The sequence below is a fragment of the Heterocephalus glaber genome, unplaced genomic scaffold (assembly GCF_053883595.1).
Source record: "Heterocephalus glaber isolate CG9 unplaced genomic scaffold, H.glaber_assembly_v1.0 deba00001600, whole genome shotgun sequence".
Taxonomy (NCBI): domain Eukaryota; kingdom Metazoa; phylum Chordata; class Mammalia; order Rodentia; family Bathyergidae; genus Heterocephalus; species Heterocephalus glaber.
Genome location: NW_028258372.1, coordinates 46,607,750 through 46,622,878, shown reverse-complemented (window position 1 = coordinate 46,622,878; position 15,129 = coordinate 46,607,750). Strand labels below are relative to the sequence as shown.

The 15,129-nt window shown below is 36.8% G+C and overlaps 1 protein-coding gene across 2 annotated transcripts in view; it reads right to left on the bottom strand.

Annotated features, from left to right (window-relative positions):
• Lin9 (lin-9 DREAM MuvB core complex component) overlaps window positions 1-15,129 on the bottom strand; it is a 62,598-nt gene that overhangs the window by 37,252 nt on the left and 10,217 nt on the right. For both annotated transcript variants that reach the window (XM_021242407.2, XM_004861986.3), the window contains 3 exons: window positions 5,745-5,878; window positions 4,242-4,367; window positions 757-914 (listed from right to left, as the gene is read on the bottom strand). In XM_021242407.2, coding sequence (XP_021098066.1) covers window positions 757-914; window positions 4,242-4,367; window positions 5,745-5,878 — 418 coding nt within the window. The remainder of the gene's footprint in view (window positions 1-756; window positions 915-4,241; window positions 4,368-5,744; window positions 5,879-15,129) is intronic.

Here is a 15,129-nt window from a genome sequence, read left to right as displayed (position 1 = left end):
GGGCTCAAATTGGCAAACCTCTTGCTTCTGCCTCATATGTAGCTGGGAATACAGGTGCACACAACTGTACCCAGGGCTGCCTTACAAAACTTTGAGCAGACTTCCTAATGAATAATTTAGTTTTATTCGGTCATTAGAAATGGACTATCTCTAGATCTTTGGGAATGAGAAGGGGACCAAGAGGTGGAGGAAGGAAGAGGGAGGGGAGAGAAAGGGGAAGTAAAAGAATTAAGATGGGCCACGTACATGTACCAACCTCCCATGATGAGTATAATCATTATGCACTACAGACATGTACTAATAAATATTTAACAAATTAAATTAGAGTATTTCTTGTAAGGAATAATTTTCACTTTGAATCATGTATTAAAAACAAAAAAAGTGGCAAAAAAAGAAATGAACTATCTCTAGACCCAAAAACCACCACAACAGTATTAGTGAACCAACTAGATAGGACTGGTTAGGAAAAGAAAATAAATGTGAAAGCAAGCAAAAGAGAAGAATTAAAAAATTTAAATAATGCATGGCTATAACTATTCCAATGAATTTTAAATTTCATCTTTGTACCTGTTTGCTTTTATATTACAGTATTACTTTGAACCAATATAATTTTTCTAATTACCTTAAAAATATATTTCACACATAACATCTACAGTAAATTACTGCAGAACTACAAGTAAGCTTTCTAAATATCTAGTAGAAATTATCTTGCTAAAAGTCATACATCACAATAGATACAAGCTCATCTTTACTTACCTGTAACTTTGGTTCCAATAACCAAGGGTAAAGGAATTTCATCTGGGAGATCTTTGAATTGTGAAACATCTGCAACTTTCCTTTGTTGTAAGAGCCTTATTTTCTGCCGTTTCTGTTTTAATGCTGATCTCTCTTCCTCAAAAAATGCAGAAGAACATCTAGAATAAATTACAAAAATCATATAAACTGATAACTATCCTACATAGAAACTTAGAATCTGAGCATCCATCTCACTGCTGCACTTTCCCATTCTTTTTTTTTTTTTGGAGACAAGGTCTCACTATGTAGTCCAAGCTAGCCTTGAACTCACTATGGAGCCCAGGCTGGCTCTGAACTTTCGGTGATCCTCCTGCCTCAGCCTCTTGAATGCTGGGATTACAGGCATGCACTGCCACACCTGGCTACTTCACCTTCTTTTGAGTACTGTATTTTTATTTATTTAGGCATGGGGATCAAACTAAGGACCTTGTGGTTGTGGGGCATAGATGGTGCCACTGAGCTAAATCCCTGGCCCTAAGTAATGTATTTTTAAAGAGGACTATAGAAACTGCTTCCCTGTAAATTACTCTCAATTAAAAAAATAAATAAAAGACCTTGCAAGACAAAGATGTATAAGCAAGCCTAAGTCCTCCTTTCCTATATACCAACCTTTGACACAATCATGTCTGGAGCCTACATCTGCTCGTAAGGATGAAGTGCAATTTCAATATTCTATTCAGAAGAATATGACATTTTTCTCTCTGATCCAGTGAGCACTCTAATATAGATACTTAAGATGATACTGCCACTGTGTAAACTTTTAATCCCACTTCCTGTCTTGAAGTCTGAATACTGGATTTGTTCTTCTCTAGGGCCTTCTCTTTTTAAACTCCAAGATGAATCAAAGTATTTAAACATGACTTTCATACCACGTTACAGTTACAACCTTCAAAGACACATTATGAGCTTTATTTTCATTTAAATAGTCTCAAAAATGAAGTAACAATGAGGAAAAAGCAAATGAAGATCAGCATAATTTTCAAGTTGATCACAGTGAACAATGATAAACAAGGACTGGAAATATACAGAGAATCTTAGCCAACACACTCCAACTTCCGAATCTGAATGCTCATTCAAGCTGTGAGCACAGGAAGAATGTAACAAAACAAAGCACTGGGTCACTAGTAAGCTGAAGAGCGTCATAAATTCTTTTTTCCTTTCCGTACTATGGACTGAACCCAGGACCTTTGCACTGAGCTATATTACCAGTCCCTTTTAAAATTTTTTATTTTAAACTGGGCATGGTGGCACACACCTGTAATGCCAGCACTCAGGAGGCTGAGGCAGGAGGATCACCCCAAGTTCAAGGCCAGCCTGCACTACACAGTGAAACCCTGACTCAAAAAAGAGTCTTGGCAGCTAAGAACCCAGGCCTCATACGATCTCCATACAGTTAACAATTAGAACTGTTTGCTTCTTTGCATATCACAGTTCTCACATCCCTTCTTATACCCAATTTCCCTAATTAAATTTTTAATTAATGCTTTGAGTACAATTATCATATAATAAATTGCAAATGTTTAAAGTGTACAATTGGATAAATTTTGACATATTCTTGAATTGTATAATCCATAAATCCCTCACTACAATCAAGATAATGAACATAACAGCTCAAAGTGTCCTTGAGCCACTGTATCCCTCCTCTGCAATTCTCCCAATCTTGTACCCCTAGTTCTCAAGCAACCACTAAGTTGCTCTCCAACATTATAGAACAATTTCTGTCTTCTGTCATCTAAAATGTTACATCAGGGTCAGGGATTTAGCTCAGTGGTTTCGCTGCCTGCTGCACAAGCGCAAGGACTCGAGTTCGATCCCTGGTACCAAAAAAAAAAAATCAAATTGTCTTTGGGCCGGGGATTTAGCTCAGTAGTTTTGGCGCCTGCTGTGCAAGCACAAGGACCTAAGTTCAATCCCCAGTACCAAAAAAACCAAAAACAAAACCAAAAACAAACAAAGATACTGAAAATTCTTATAGCTAAACTCCTCAGTTAACTGTTTGGCTCTCAGAAGAGCATTATTATACCTCTCGTATATGTCCTTCTCTGGTGCTTTAGGCATACACAAGCCAAAAGAGGCACATGTTCCCCTCCTATCGCTCTCAAATAGTTACAATATCCCCAGGTACTGGGGATTGAACTCAGGACCATGTGCTAGCAAGGCAGGCACAGTGCCACTGAGCTAAATCCCCAGCTCTAATTTTCATTCTTAATATATCCTAGCAATCACTTTTGTTGTCAATACAGAGCTAGCTGGGCATGGTGGGGCATGCCTGTGATCCTAGCACTCAGGAGGCTGAAGCAGGAAGATCGCTGCAAGTTTGAGGCCAGCCTGGGCTATATAGAGTTCAGGACCAGCCTGAACTGCAAAGGGAGACCCTGCCTCAAAAACCAAACACAATATATACACACACACACACACAGAGCTGTTTTTATTGTTAGAGATTGAATGCTAAGCATGCATGCACTCTACCGCTAAGCTACATTCCTAGTCCATGTTTTCATTTTATGTTAAGTGATTTCAGAGTTTTCTATTCTAGGTACCATACTTTAATCATTCCTGTATTTATGGACATCTCAGTGTTGTCAATCTTTTGCTATTACAAATAAAAGTGCAAAACATATACATTTCATCCATGTGCAAATATTTCTATGGTATAAATTCTTAGAAATGCTAGGTCACAGAATGTGGAAATTTATAAATTTGACTGTTATCAAATTGGCCCCCACATTGATTACATAAAATTAATCTCACCAGCAGTATATAGAAGAGTAACTCTCTCCCCATGCTATTGCCAAAATGTTAAATAAAGCTTTATGAAATTCATCAATCTGAGAATAAAAACCACTATCTCAATATACTTTCATTTTGCATTTCCTATGAGAAAAACTGAAATATTTTCGTTTTGATGAGTCATTTCTTCTTTCTTGCCTATGAATTGTTTGTACATAATAATTTTTATTATGGATTATTTAACTTACTCGTTTGTACAACTTCTTTACATATTAGGGAATTAACCCTCTGTCTTTGATAAGAGTAATGTATTCTTATATTTCTGTGTTTTGACTTCTTTTTTTGCTTTTTTGACAATGCAAAATGTCATCATTCTAATGAAGTCTAAATTATGGGTATTCTTTTATGGCTTCTAGCTTTGGGATCTATTAGAGAGACCTCTTCTAAGCTTGGATCCATCTTCCTGGTGCACACCTGTAACGCCAGCATTTTGGGAGGCTGAGGCTGGAGGATCCCAAGTTTGAGCCCAGCATGGGTAACTTAGTGAAGGTCTGTCTCAAAATAAAAGAACCCACAGGGGCTGGGGATGTAGCTCAGTGTGAAGGCCTTGAGTTTAATCTCTAGTAACATTAAAAAAAAAAAAATCAATGTAGTAATGATAGCATCAACTGTTCAACTATTTATTGCTTTTATTTTAAACAAAACTTTACTTTTACCTCCGTGGTTTTCCCATAAGCCGTCTGATTTTTCCCCATTCTACTCTTGTTAACTTTCTTGTTTTCAAATTAGGAAAAGATTCCTTTAGACATACACAGAAATCATTATCACCCTCAAAAAGTGGTCTGTAAAACAGAAATGGTATTTTATCGGTTAATATAATAATGTGTTACTTTCTTAAAAGACATAAAATTCAAAATATGCATTCCAATTTTCCTAATCATATTAATAACAAAATGTTTTCACTCCTACCATTTATACACAAAACAGCCAAATATCCAAAGTGCTAAAACTAAATCCTTGACATTTGTGAAACAACTAATGTGTAACAGGCACTCGTGAAACACCGTCTGCTTTAGAGTCCAGGAGATAGTGACTTTTGTTCAGTCTCCTACATGGATAAGTGTGAATCTATTCTTAGGGAGGCTATCCTGGCCCTGGTATTATAGCTGACAAAGATAAACAAGATCTTTGTCCCAAATTAATAGCATCACTAACAAGTCAGGATTAAACTAGTCTTGGAACGCTAGAGGACTGAAAATAGAAAGGAAGTAAAAATAAATACCCAGCAAACCAAGAACCAATAATGGGCCCGAGTATTTAGCTCAGTGGTTCCACTGCCTCCCTCACAAGCGTAAGGTCCCAAGTTCGATCCCCAGTACCAAGAAAAGAACCAATAATGGAATATAAGGATGGATTCGAAATCAGAATTTGGGGGCTGGGGATTTAGCTCGGTGGTTCTGCAGCCTGCCTTGCAAGCGCAAGGACCCGAGTTTGATCCCCAGTACCAAAAAAAAAAAAGAAATCAGTTTTTACTTAATAAATTCTACTGTCAAATAAATGGATTTTAGCCAAATCTTTATACTATGTTCTACTTAAATATTTATGTATCACTAAAATGCTTAAGTACTATATCCAAAATATAAAGACTACCCTCCTAAAAATTTTCCTGTTTTTAATGTTAGCAAATTTGAAATTACAATAGCACTTAAAACTCTCAAGATTTATAAAATAAATCTCACTCATTGCAAACAATGTTTTGTCTTAGGGTATCCCTATTTATTGTCATTGTTAATTATAGTGCAGAAATTTTACTTTCATTTAATTTTTCATCAAATTGTGTAACTTCTTCCCTAAACAGGGGTAGTGAAGGTTAAAAGTCTATAAGAAATAGGTATGGATCAAACTGAAATAAGGAATAGAAAAATGGATTCAACAGTGGACATGAACGTGTACACCATTAGCCTCAGCTACACAGAAGGTTGAAGCAGAAGGATCACTTGAGCCCAGGAGTTCAAGACCAGCCTGGGCAACCCAGCCAGACCTTATCTCCACACAAAGAAAAGAAAAGGAAAAAAAAAAAAAGGAGGAGGAGGAGAAGGAGAAGAAAAGAGAAAAAATAAGATGAAGATAAGCTTACAGCAAAGGTTGTAGCTTATAACATTTGAAAAACTTAAATTTTTGGTTCAAATAATATTCAGGATATAAGCCATGATACATACTTATCTATATTTGAATAGAACCACTCATATATGCACCATTTATGTGCTTTTGGAAGCTTGAGTAGGTTCCGTAATCGAAAACCAATCTTCTGTGAAGCTTTCTTATCTGGTGTTGACATTGTTGCTGTAAATTTCTATACAATTAAAAAATAGATTAATTACAGCTCCATTAAGTAAAAATGAACATTTACAACATGAATACATTTGTAAAAAGTTATGGTTAAGTACTAAACAAGATTCAATGATATTCAACATGGAATTTTTGTTATTGTTTGACAAATACCATTCTGGTTATTTTTTACAGTTAAAGCCTCAAATTTCATAACATATTCTGACAAGGAAGTGAAATTATGTGCCCTTACCATGTTCAGAAAGTTTTTTTTTTTTTTTTTTTGTTACTGGGGATCGAACTCCGGTCCCTGTACTTGTGCAGCAGGCAGCGAAACCACTGAGCTAAAACCCCGGCCCTTTATACCATGTTCAAATTGCAATACAATTTCTATGTAGGTACATAAGAAGAAAAGACTTACATGAAATAATCCTAGACTTCATGGGTTAAGAAAGACTAGAAAGAACTGCTGCACTGGTTCTGTGGAACAGAACTTGCCTGGCCTGCATGAGATCCTGGGTTCAATTCACAGCATTGTAAATAAAACACACAAACCTGCTGTTGAGAAGATGGAGGGAGGGAATGCATACACATGTAAGCAATCACTAGGCCCAGATGTGAGTTTGGATCACACTGGAGAACTCTAACGCTATTCAGATATTTTAGGTCATTGAAGAAGAACAAAAAGCTCCCCAACTATTTTTAGAAAGTCAGCATGATAGATCACAAAATCTGCCAAAGTACAATAAAACTTCAGAAAATATCATTCGTATGTACGTTGTTAAAATCCTTAAAAAAAAGAAACTTACCTGACAAGCACCATTAGATCAAAAGAATACAACACAAACCAGTGAAATTCATATCAAGGGCGATCCAGTACTAGGAAGTTATTAATGTAATTTACCATTATTAATAAAACAAGAAAAGTCATATGGTCACCTCCAACAATACTAAAAGCGTTTGAACAATACCCAACAAACACTCAGGAGGTTGAGGCAGGAGGACTGCAAGTCTGAGGCCAGCACATGCAACTTAGTAAGACCTTGCCTCAAAATAAAAAATAAAAAGAGACGAGGATGCGCTCAGTGATAAAGTACTGTACTTGCCTAGTATGTGGAAGGCCCTGGGTTCAATTCCAATAGCCCTGTCCCTCCACCTCACCAAGAAAAAGAAATGACCGAAAAAACCACAACATAATAAAAATGAAATAATAGAGGTAATGTCCTTACAGGAAAATTTAGACTTTATGCTTAACCCATATTAGAAAAGAAGAAATATCTCAAATAAATAACCTATACTTTTAGTTCCTTTCTGTTGCTAGCAACAGTGGGTGGATTATAAAGAAATTTATTCCGGCTCACAGTTCTGGGGGCCTAAGGTCAAGGGGTCACATCTGGTGACAGCCTTCTTGTGGTAGAGTCCTGTGGCAATGCAAGGCATTACAGGCTAAGGAACCACATGGGTGTGTATCAAGCATATGGGTCTGGTCTTTCTCCCTCTGCCCCCAGGACTTAATCATGAGGGTTCTACCTGAATAACTTTATCTAATCCTAGTCATGTCCTCTTGATACCTCACAGTGGGGACTACATTTCAAAGACTCTATGGCACAAGTGCCCCAGCCAGCTGTTTGTATCACTGAAAGCTCTAAAAGGTTCACCACCACTGGTTTAGAGGATACTCAAGCCATACCCAAACCATAGCACTATCTTTCCACCTTAAGAAACTAGAACAAGAAAAGAAAGTAAAATCAAAGAAAGCTGAAGGAAAGAAATAGGATTAGAACAGAAATAAGTAAAACTGAATAGAAAAAAGAGATGAAACTAAAAGTTCTTTGAAAATATTGATATTTCAATATTTTAAAACCAACAAGCCCTGGGCTGCTTCCCTCTCCCTTGGGAGTTAGCTCAGGTTCTTCTCACCTTGAACAAAGAATTGAACAAAACGAGGAATACACAGTGGCCAAGTCTATTTGAGAAAATAAAAGTAATAAAAATTATTTTTGCAAAAAAACAAAACCAAAAACAACCCCCCCCCAAAAACCCCCAAACCCAAAAACCAAGCCTTTAAGGACTGGGGATTTAGCTCAGTGATTTCGCCACCTGCTGTGCAAGTGAAAGGACCTGAGTTCAATCCCTGGTACCAAAAAAATAAAAAAATAAAAATAGGCTAACCAAGAAAAAAAAAAAAGGAGGACTAGGGATTTAGCTCAGTGGCACAGCATCTGCCTGGCAAGCATGGGGTCTTGAGTTCGATCCCTAGTACCAGGAAAAAAAAAAAAGGATACCTTAACTTGATGCTATCATTGGAATGTGTCCCCCAGATTTCACGTTGGAAACTTAATCCCCAAATAAGTTCATGTCATATATTAATATGGTACACACATGTTAATGGTATTTGAAAGACAGGAAAGACAGGACTTTTAACAGGTGACTAAGGCATCCATGAGGGCTCACCCCTTCATGGGTTAGGGGGTTACCTAAAGAGTGGCTTTGCTATGTAAAATAGAACCTCAGCTAGGTGTGGTAGCTCAGACCTGTAATCCCAGCATTCTGGGAGGCTGAAGAAGGGGGATCAAACCTTCAAGCCCAGCCTGGCCAACTTAGTGAGATCCTGCCTCAAAATAAAAAATAAAAAGGTGGGCCAGGGATTTAGCTCAGTGGTTCTGGTGCCTGCCTCGCAAGCTCAAGGTCCCGAGATTGACGCCCAGGGTTTAGTTGCCAGTACCACAAAAAAAAAAAAAAAAAAAAAAAAGGAAAGAAAGAAAGAAGAAAGAAAGGAAGGAAGGAAGGAAGGAAGGAAGGAAAGAAAGAGAGAGAGAGAAAGAAAGAAAGAGAGAGAGAAAAAGAAAGAAAGAAAGAAAGAAAGAAAGAAAGAAAGAAAGAAAGAAAGAAAGAAAGAAAGAAAGAAAGAAAGAAAGAAAGAAAAAGAGGGCCAGGGATTTAGCTCAGTGGTGCCACCACCTGCCTTGCAAGCGCAAGGTCCTGAGTTCAATCCCCCAGTACCAAAAGAAAAGAATTTAAAAAATCTCTCTTGCACGCATGCTGCATTCTGAAACGTGGTGCTGTCCACCAGGCCACGACCAAGTAGGAAGGCTCTTGCTAGGTGCCGAGCAGAGGATAGTACCATGGCCTTAGACTTCCAGAGCCATCATGCCTGGCTTAAATAAGCCTCCTTTCTTTACAAACAAATCAGTTGTTGAGAGTAACAGCAACAGCAAACAGACTAACATGCATGACAAAATATATATTTCTCAGGCCAGGGATTTAGCTCAGTGGTTCGGCCACCTGCCTCACAAGTGCAAGGACCCAAGTTCAATCCCTAGTACCAAAAAAAAAAATGTGTGTGTGTATGTGTGTGTGTGTGTATATATTTCTCTTCATGCCAATCCAAAAATCCTTATTGGGCTGGGGATATGGATTAGGAATAATAGAGTTCTCTGCCTAGCATGCACAAGATCCTGGGGGTTCAATCCCCAGCCCTGAAAAAAAATTCTGTATCATGCTCAATGTTTAAAACCTAAAAACATACTAATTAAAGTGAGGAATATAATCACTGTTTTGAAGGAATTGGCCAGTTAGATAAAGAACAACAAAAACCAGAAAGAAGACAAAACTATCATTACTGTATTTGCAAGTGATATGACTGCCCCCAAAAACATAAAATAAAACCAAAATACTGTAACTATGAAAAACAATCAGAAAATTTAATGAAGTAGGTAAACACAAAATTGATATATAAAAGGAGTATCCTGGGCTACCACACCTGGCCTTACAAATATATTACCTGTAAATTTTCTATGTGGTAAATATGCTTATGTAAATTTTAATTTTTTCAGCTGCATTGAAATTATTTCTGTGGATTACAATCACCACTGCAAACTGTACGCAAAATCTGTATTTGAGTAAATTTCCTCTTAATTGAAGTACATCAGTGTTGAAATCAAAGTTCTTCATTTCCTAAAACTATGTGACCAATAACCGTACGTACTTAATAATTGAAAATGTAATATAAGTGGTTTTTCTTTGTTAATGTTAATCTTTCTCATCTTTATATAGCATACTGTTGAGCCATCTCATCCTTGTATAGCATTACTGTTCCTTTATGATCCTTTCACTTCCCCTTGTAGTAACAGTCTTACTGATTCCTAAGAGATGATGGATGGTTCAGTATGTAAAGATGTTTATCATGCATTGCCTTTGTGAAATACTTTGTTATTTTTTGGCTATGTTTTGAAATATAGTCATGCTCTGTTTTATAAAGAAAAAAAAGAGTATCCTGATCACTGTCCTAAAAAAACCACTCTTTTTTTGTTTTTTTTTGAGACAAGGTCTCCCTTTGTGTTCAGGCTGGCCCTGAACTCACTTTGTAGCCTGGGCTAGCCTTGAACTCCCGGCGATCCTCCCTCCTGCCTCTGCCTCCCAAGTGCTGGGATTACAGGCGTGCACCACAACGCCCGGCAAAACCCCACTCTTTAGCTAAGCATGGTAGCTCATGCTTGTCATCTCAGCATTCTGGAAGCCTGAGATGGGAGAATCTCGAGTTCAAGCCTAGCCTGGGCAACTTGGTAAATTAGCAAGACCCTGTCTCAGAATTAAAAAGTAAAAAAGAGGGCTAGAGATATAGTCAGTGCAAAGGCCCTGTGTTCAACTCCCTGTACCTCCTCCAATATTAATCTTTTCTAAATATAAATAAGAATTGGTTAGATAATAAAACAAGAAAAATCTTGTTTATAAAAGCAAAACAAAACAAAAAAAGAGCAAAAAATAGGGCCAGGGATGTAGCTCAGTGGCATTGCGCCTGCCTGGCAAGCTCAAGATCCTGAGTTTGATCCCTGCTACTGACTAAAAAAAGAGCAAAAAATGACAAGTAACAGATATTAAATACCTAGGAATACACTTAGGAAATGTGCAAGACTAATATGGGAAAATTTATTATTAAAATTATCATCTTGTAAAAAACATTAAGGATTTAAATCACTGAGTTTCCAATCTGTTCTTAGATAGTCTCAATGTCACATATATATCATTCCCCAAAGTAATTTATAGTATTATACAATCCCAATAAAAATGTCAATAGGATTTCTTTCCTAATCAGTTGATTCTAAAGTCCATATGGAAAAATAAATGTGCAAGATTAGGAAAAATCTAAAAAAAAAAAGTCTTGCTACATTAAAATACAATAAAGCTACATTAAAATAATTTGACCCTAGCACATACAGAGATACAATAGACATAAAGACAAAAAGCCCAGCCAGGCGTGGTGGCACACGCCTGTAATCCGAGCACTCAGGAGGTGGAGGCAGCAGGATTGCTCTGAGTTCCAGGACAGCCTGGGCTACATAGTGATCAAGGCCAGGCTGAAATGCATAGCCAGACTCCCCCACAACCCCCCAAAGCCTAAAGTAATCCCAAATATATACAGAAATTTAGCTTGCGGTGAAGACTTTTACATCACTATATAAAAGATGGATTATAATAAATGTTACCAAGAAAACTAGCCCTCTGAAGGAAACAGGTTGGTCTTACTTCACTCCTTACTCTAAAATAAATTCAAGATTTAAACAGTTAAAAAAAATGAAATAAGAGGAAATAATGAGAGAATTCTAAAGCCATATAAACTTTAGATTAGGGAACGCAATCTTTCTGAGGACGACAAACTCAAGAAATGACAGGAAGTCCTGAGTGTAGTGGTGCACACCTGTAACCTAGCATTCAGGGGGTCCAGGCAGGAAGATCAATGTAAGTTCAAGGCCAGCCTGGGCTACAGAATGAGACCCTGTCTCAAAAAATTAAAACAAAAAACAAACAAAAACCCCAAAAAATGACAAAAAGCAAAAAAAAGTCATACTCCTACAATTTTTAAAAATCAAGCATGTTGGGCTGGGGATTTAGCTCAGTGGTGCTGCTGACTGGCTCACAAGCCCAAGGTCCAGAGTTCAATCCCCAGTACCGCAACCCCCCCCACAAAAAACCCAAAACCAAACCAAAACAAAAAAACAGGTATGTTGAAAAATATAGAAATAAAGGCAAAGTACAAACTATGACAATTATAATACATATAAATGATCAAAGAAGGGGCTAATATTCTTTTTTTTTTGGTATTGGGGATTGAACTCGAGACCTTGTGCTTGCAAGGCAGGCAGCAGAACCACTGAGCTCCGCTAATATTCTTAATATATATGAAGTTTTATAAACTAGTAAGAAAATGAATGATAGTAAAATGGGGAAGACTTTACAGAAGAGGAAATTACTTTTAAGCACATAAAAGTATTTCAATCTCAGGGCTTGGGATTTAGCTCAGTGATTCCGCTGCCTGCCTCGCAAGCGCAAGGACCTGAGTTCAATCCCTGGTACTAGGAAAAATTAAAAAAAGAAGTATTTCAATCTCAGTCTCAGATATAATGCCAACTAAAATGAGTTTATTTCCACAGCAGATTAGAAAATGAGTTGGCCAGCCTTTGGAAAAATAGGGACTCTATTTGTTGGGTGAAAAGTCAGTATACTTTTTTGGGGAGAATTATTTGGTACTGCTTTAAAAACTTAAAATGTGTATAGTCTATGATCCAGCAATTTCACATTTCAGGCATGTCCTAGAAAAGCACTTGCAAAATTATTCAAACATACTAGGGATGTTCACCGTGGCATTATTGTAAGAGTCAAAACTTAGAAGCTACTTAAATGCTCTGAAATGGAAAAATTTATAAATAAATTATGATACTGTATGACTGAATATTGTACATTAAAAAGAAATATTTAATTGTTTGCCCACCTTAATCAACATGGCCAGATCTCTAAAAAGAGGCTTTTGCAAACTAATAATTTTTTTTTTTTTTTTTTTTTTGGTACTGGGGATTGAACTCGGGTCCTTGCGCTTTCAAGATAGGCGGCGTAACCACTGAGCTAAATCCCTGGCCCCTAAAAAGAGGCTTTGGAATGAAAGAAAACAGAATGATGCACAGCACACTTTCATGAAAATGATACTAAAGTGTAATTAAAAATATATATACATTGCAATCAAGAGGCTGAGGCAAGAGGATTGCTGTGAATTTGAGGCTAACCTAGAGTACATAGTGAGTTCAAGGTGAACCTGAACTATATAGCAAGACCTTGTCTTAAAAACAAAACAATGGCCGGGGATTTAGCTCAGTGGTTTCACTGCCTGCTATGCAAGCTCAAGGACCTGAGTTCGATCCCCAGTACCAAAAACAAAACAAAACAAAACAATGACAACAACAACAAACCCAAAATTATATATTATATACATTTTTAAAAGTACTTATATATCAAGAATGGTTCTACATTTTTTATGAACACATACATAAAATTTTTAAATTATATTTAAAATGTCTTTAGAGGATAATCAAACTAATTATAGTATGTACCACTGGATCAAAGAAGATTAGGAGAATGGAACATTGAGGTCAAATTAATTTTTCACTTTTTTGATATAACTTTTTGAGAAAATTTTATACTTCCAGAACAGTTACAAAGATAGTACAGAGTTTTCCCTAACCATTGTGTATTTGCCAAAAGTGATACAACATTACTTTTTTTGTTTTCTGAGATAGGAAGGGTCTCACTATGCAGTCTGGGCTGGGCTTGATCTTGCGGCGATCCTCCTGCCTCAGCCTCCCGAGTGCTGGGATCACAGGTGTGCGCCACCACGCCTGGCAAAAGTGGTACCATACTTAACTAAAGACTGTATTTGGATTTCACCGGATTTTTTATTAATATCCTTTTCTGTTCCAGTATCCAATTCAGGACACCAGATTGTAATTATAAAATTAAATTTTTAATGAAAAATTTAAAAAATTGTAAGCCAGCTTGTTTAGCATTAAATAACAACCAAGTAGCCAGGCATGGTGGTTCATCCCTATAATGCCAGCACTCAGGAGGATGAGGCAGGAGGCTAACTGAGAGTTTAAAGCCAGCCTGGGCTACATGATGAGTTCAAGACCAGCCTAAATTATATAGCTCAAAAAGAAAAAAAAAGTTACCTTAAAATATGTTTAACACAGGGCTGGGGATTTAGCTCAGTGGTTTTGTTGCCTGCTGCGCAAGCGCAAGGACCACGGTTCGATCCCCGGTACCAAAAGAAAAAAAAATTTTAACACAAAAAGTGCTATGGTTCTTTCTAGTTAGTGACCCAAAGTTTTAAACAGGGTATTATAGCTCATTGGAGATATATATATAAATGAAATATATATGAATATATATCAATTGTCCAATACATATTATATGTATATCCAATAGTATATAACAGACCTGTCTTGAATAGTCTTGTTATGAGAATATAAATTGTTTATGGGAATATTAATTATTACAACTTTTATGGATAGATTATTTGATAATATCTTTCATATTTTAAATGTAAATATCCTTGTAGCAACTATCCTTCTAAGGTTTATTCAACAAATGAAAACTAGAGAATGACTGCTACTAGGTAGAAGGTTTCTTTCTGGGGTAATAAAAATGTTCTAAAATTGAGGAGATGACTGTACAACTGCACATATGAACAGTTATATATTTTAAATAGGTAAGCTGCATGACATGTGAATTATACTTCAATAAAGCTATTTAAAAAACAAAAAGGGCTGGGGATTTAGCTCAGTGGTTCCGCGCCTGTTTCGCAAGTGCAAGGACCTGAGTTCAATCCCCGGAACCCAAAAAACAAAAACAAAAACACAAACACAAAAAACAGGACTCTGGAGACAAGTTGCCTACCATTTCAATATCAGCCTTCACTTTCTAGTTTTGTGACCTAGACAAGATATTTAACTTCACTGTGTTTTTTCATCTGCAAAATAAAGAGTAATATAATACTCAAATATAAACCCCCTATTTCATGGTGGTTGTTGGAAATTAAATGCAAGTAATACATATGAAATGTTTAGAACAAGACCTGGCACATAATAAGTATTCAGTAAAAGTTGGTTTTCATAACGTCTTCAACTCTGGATGTTTTCTTTAAATAAACATATAGACAGGCTGGGAATGTAGCTCAGTGAAACAGCAGTTGCCTAGCATGTGTGCAAGGATCTGGATTTGATCCCCAGCACCACAAAATACAGACAGACAGACAGACAAAGGGACTCAAAATCCAACAGATTCAGAGAATGTGATTAGAAATGTAAGGGAACAAGCTACACCAAATAAATGAAGACTGAAAGAACTAGGGATGTTAAAACTAGTAAAGAGAGGTCCGAGGATTTAGTTCAGTGGTTCTGCCGTCTGCCACACAAGTGCAAGGTCCAGAGTTTGATCCCTGGTATCAAG